At 74.1% G+C, this 537-nt stretch overlaps 1 protein-coding gene across 2 annotated transcripts in view; it reads right to left on the minus strand.

Moving 5' to 3' along the window:
* Positions 1 to 266, minus strand: part of PMPCB (peptidase (mitochondrial processing) beta) — a 9,140-nt gene extending 8,874 nt beyond the window's left edge. For both annotated transcript variants that reach the window (XM_010580911.1, XM_010580912.1), the window contains exon 1: positions 172 to 266. In XM_010580911.1, coding sequence (XP_010579213.1) covers positions 172 to 261 — 90 coding nt within the window. In that variant the 5' untranslated portion in view covers positions 262 to 266. The remainder of the gene's footprint in view (positions 1 to 171) is intronic.
* Between the last annotated feature and the right edge of the window lie 271 nt (positions 267 to 537).

Here is a 537-nt window from a genome sequence, read left to right on the forward strand (position 1 = left end):
CCCCCGCACCGCCCCCTCCCCGCCTCCGCGACTACAAATCCCAGCGTGCACCGCACCTCCCGGCCTCCAGCTCTCCCGCCCCCATTGCGGCAGCCTGAGCACCAGCGTAGGGAGCCACTGCGGCGCCTGGGCTCTCCGCAACTCCCTCCCTTCCCCCGCTCCGCCGCCTACCCGGTCCCCCGAGCCGGACGCTCGCACAAGGCGAGCAGACCAAGGCAGGAAAAGCCGCCGAGCCGCTAAGCCAGCTGTAGACGCAGCCATCTTGGCGAGCGAGTGGGCGGGGCGGCGGCGGACTTCCGGCGGACGGTGCGCAGGCGCAGAGGCCGCTCCCTCCTTCCCGCCTCTCCGCCCCCGCGTTCGCCTGGGCCCCGCCGCGGCCGGGCGGCACCGGGCGGCCGCGGGGCCCGTCCCAGCCTTGGCGTCACCGCCCAGCCCCCGGTTAAAACCGCCTGCTCGCCTTTACCTGCCCGTTTCCTCACCAGCCTCTGTGGCAGCGCGGTAATCTCCCCTCTCCTCAGAGCCCCTCACGGCGCTGCC

This window comes from Haliaeetus leucocephalus, unplaced genomic scaffold, assembly GCF_000737465.1.
Source record: "Haliaeetus leucocephalus isolate CR32 unplaced genomic scaffold, Haliaeetus_leucocephalus-4.0 Scaffold751, whole genome shotgun sequence".
Classification (NCBI taxonomy): domain Eukaryota; kingdom Metazoa; phylum Chordata; class Aves; order Accipitriformes; family Accipitridae; genus Haliaeetus; species Haliaeetus leucocephalus.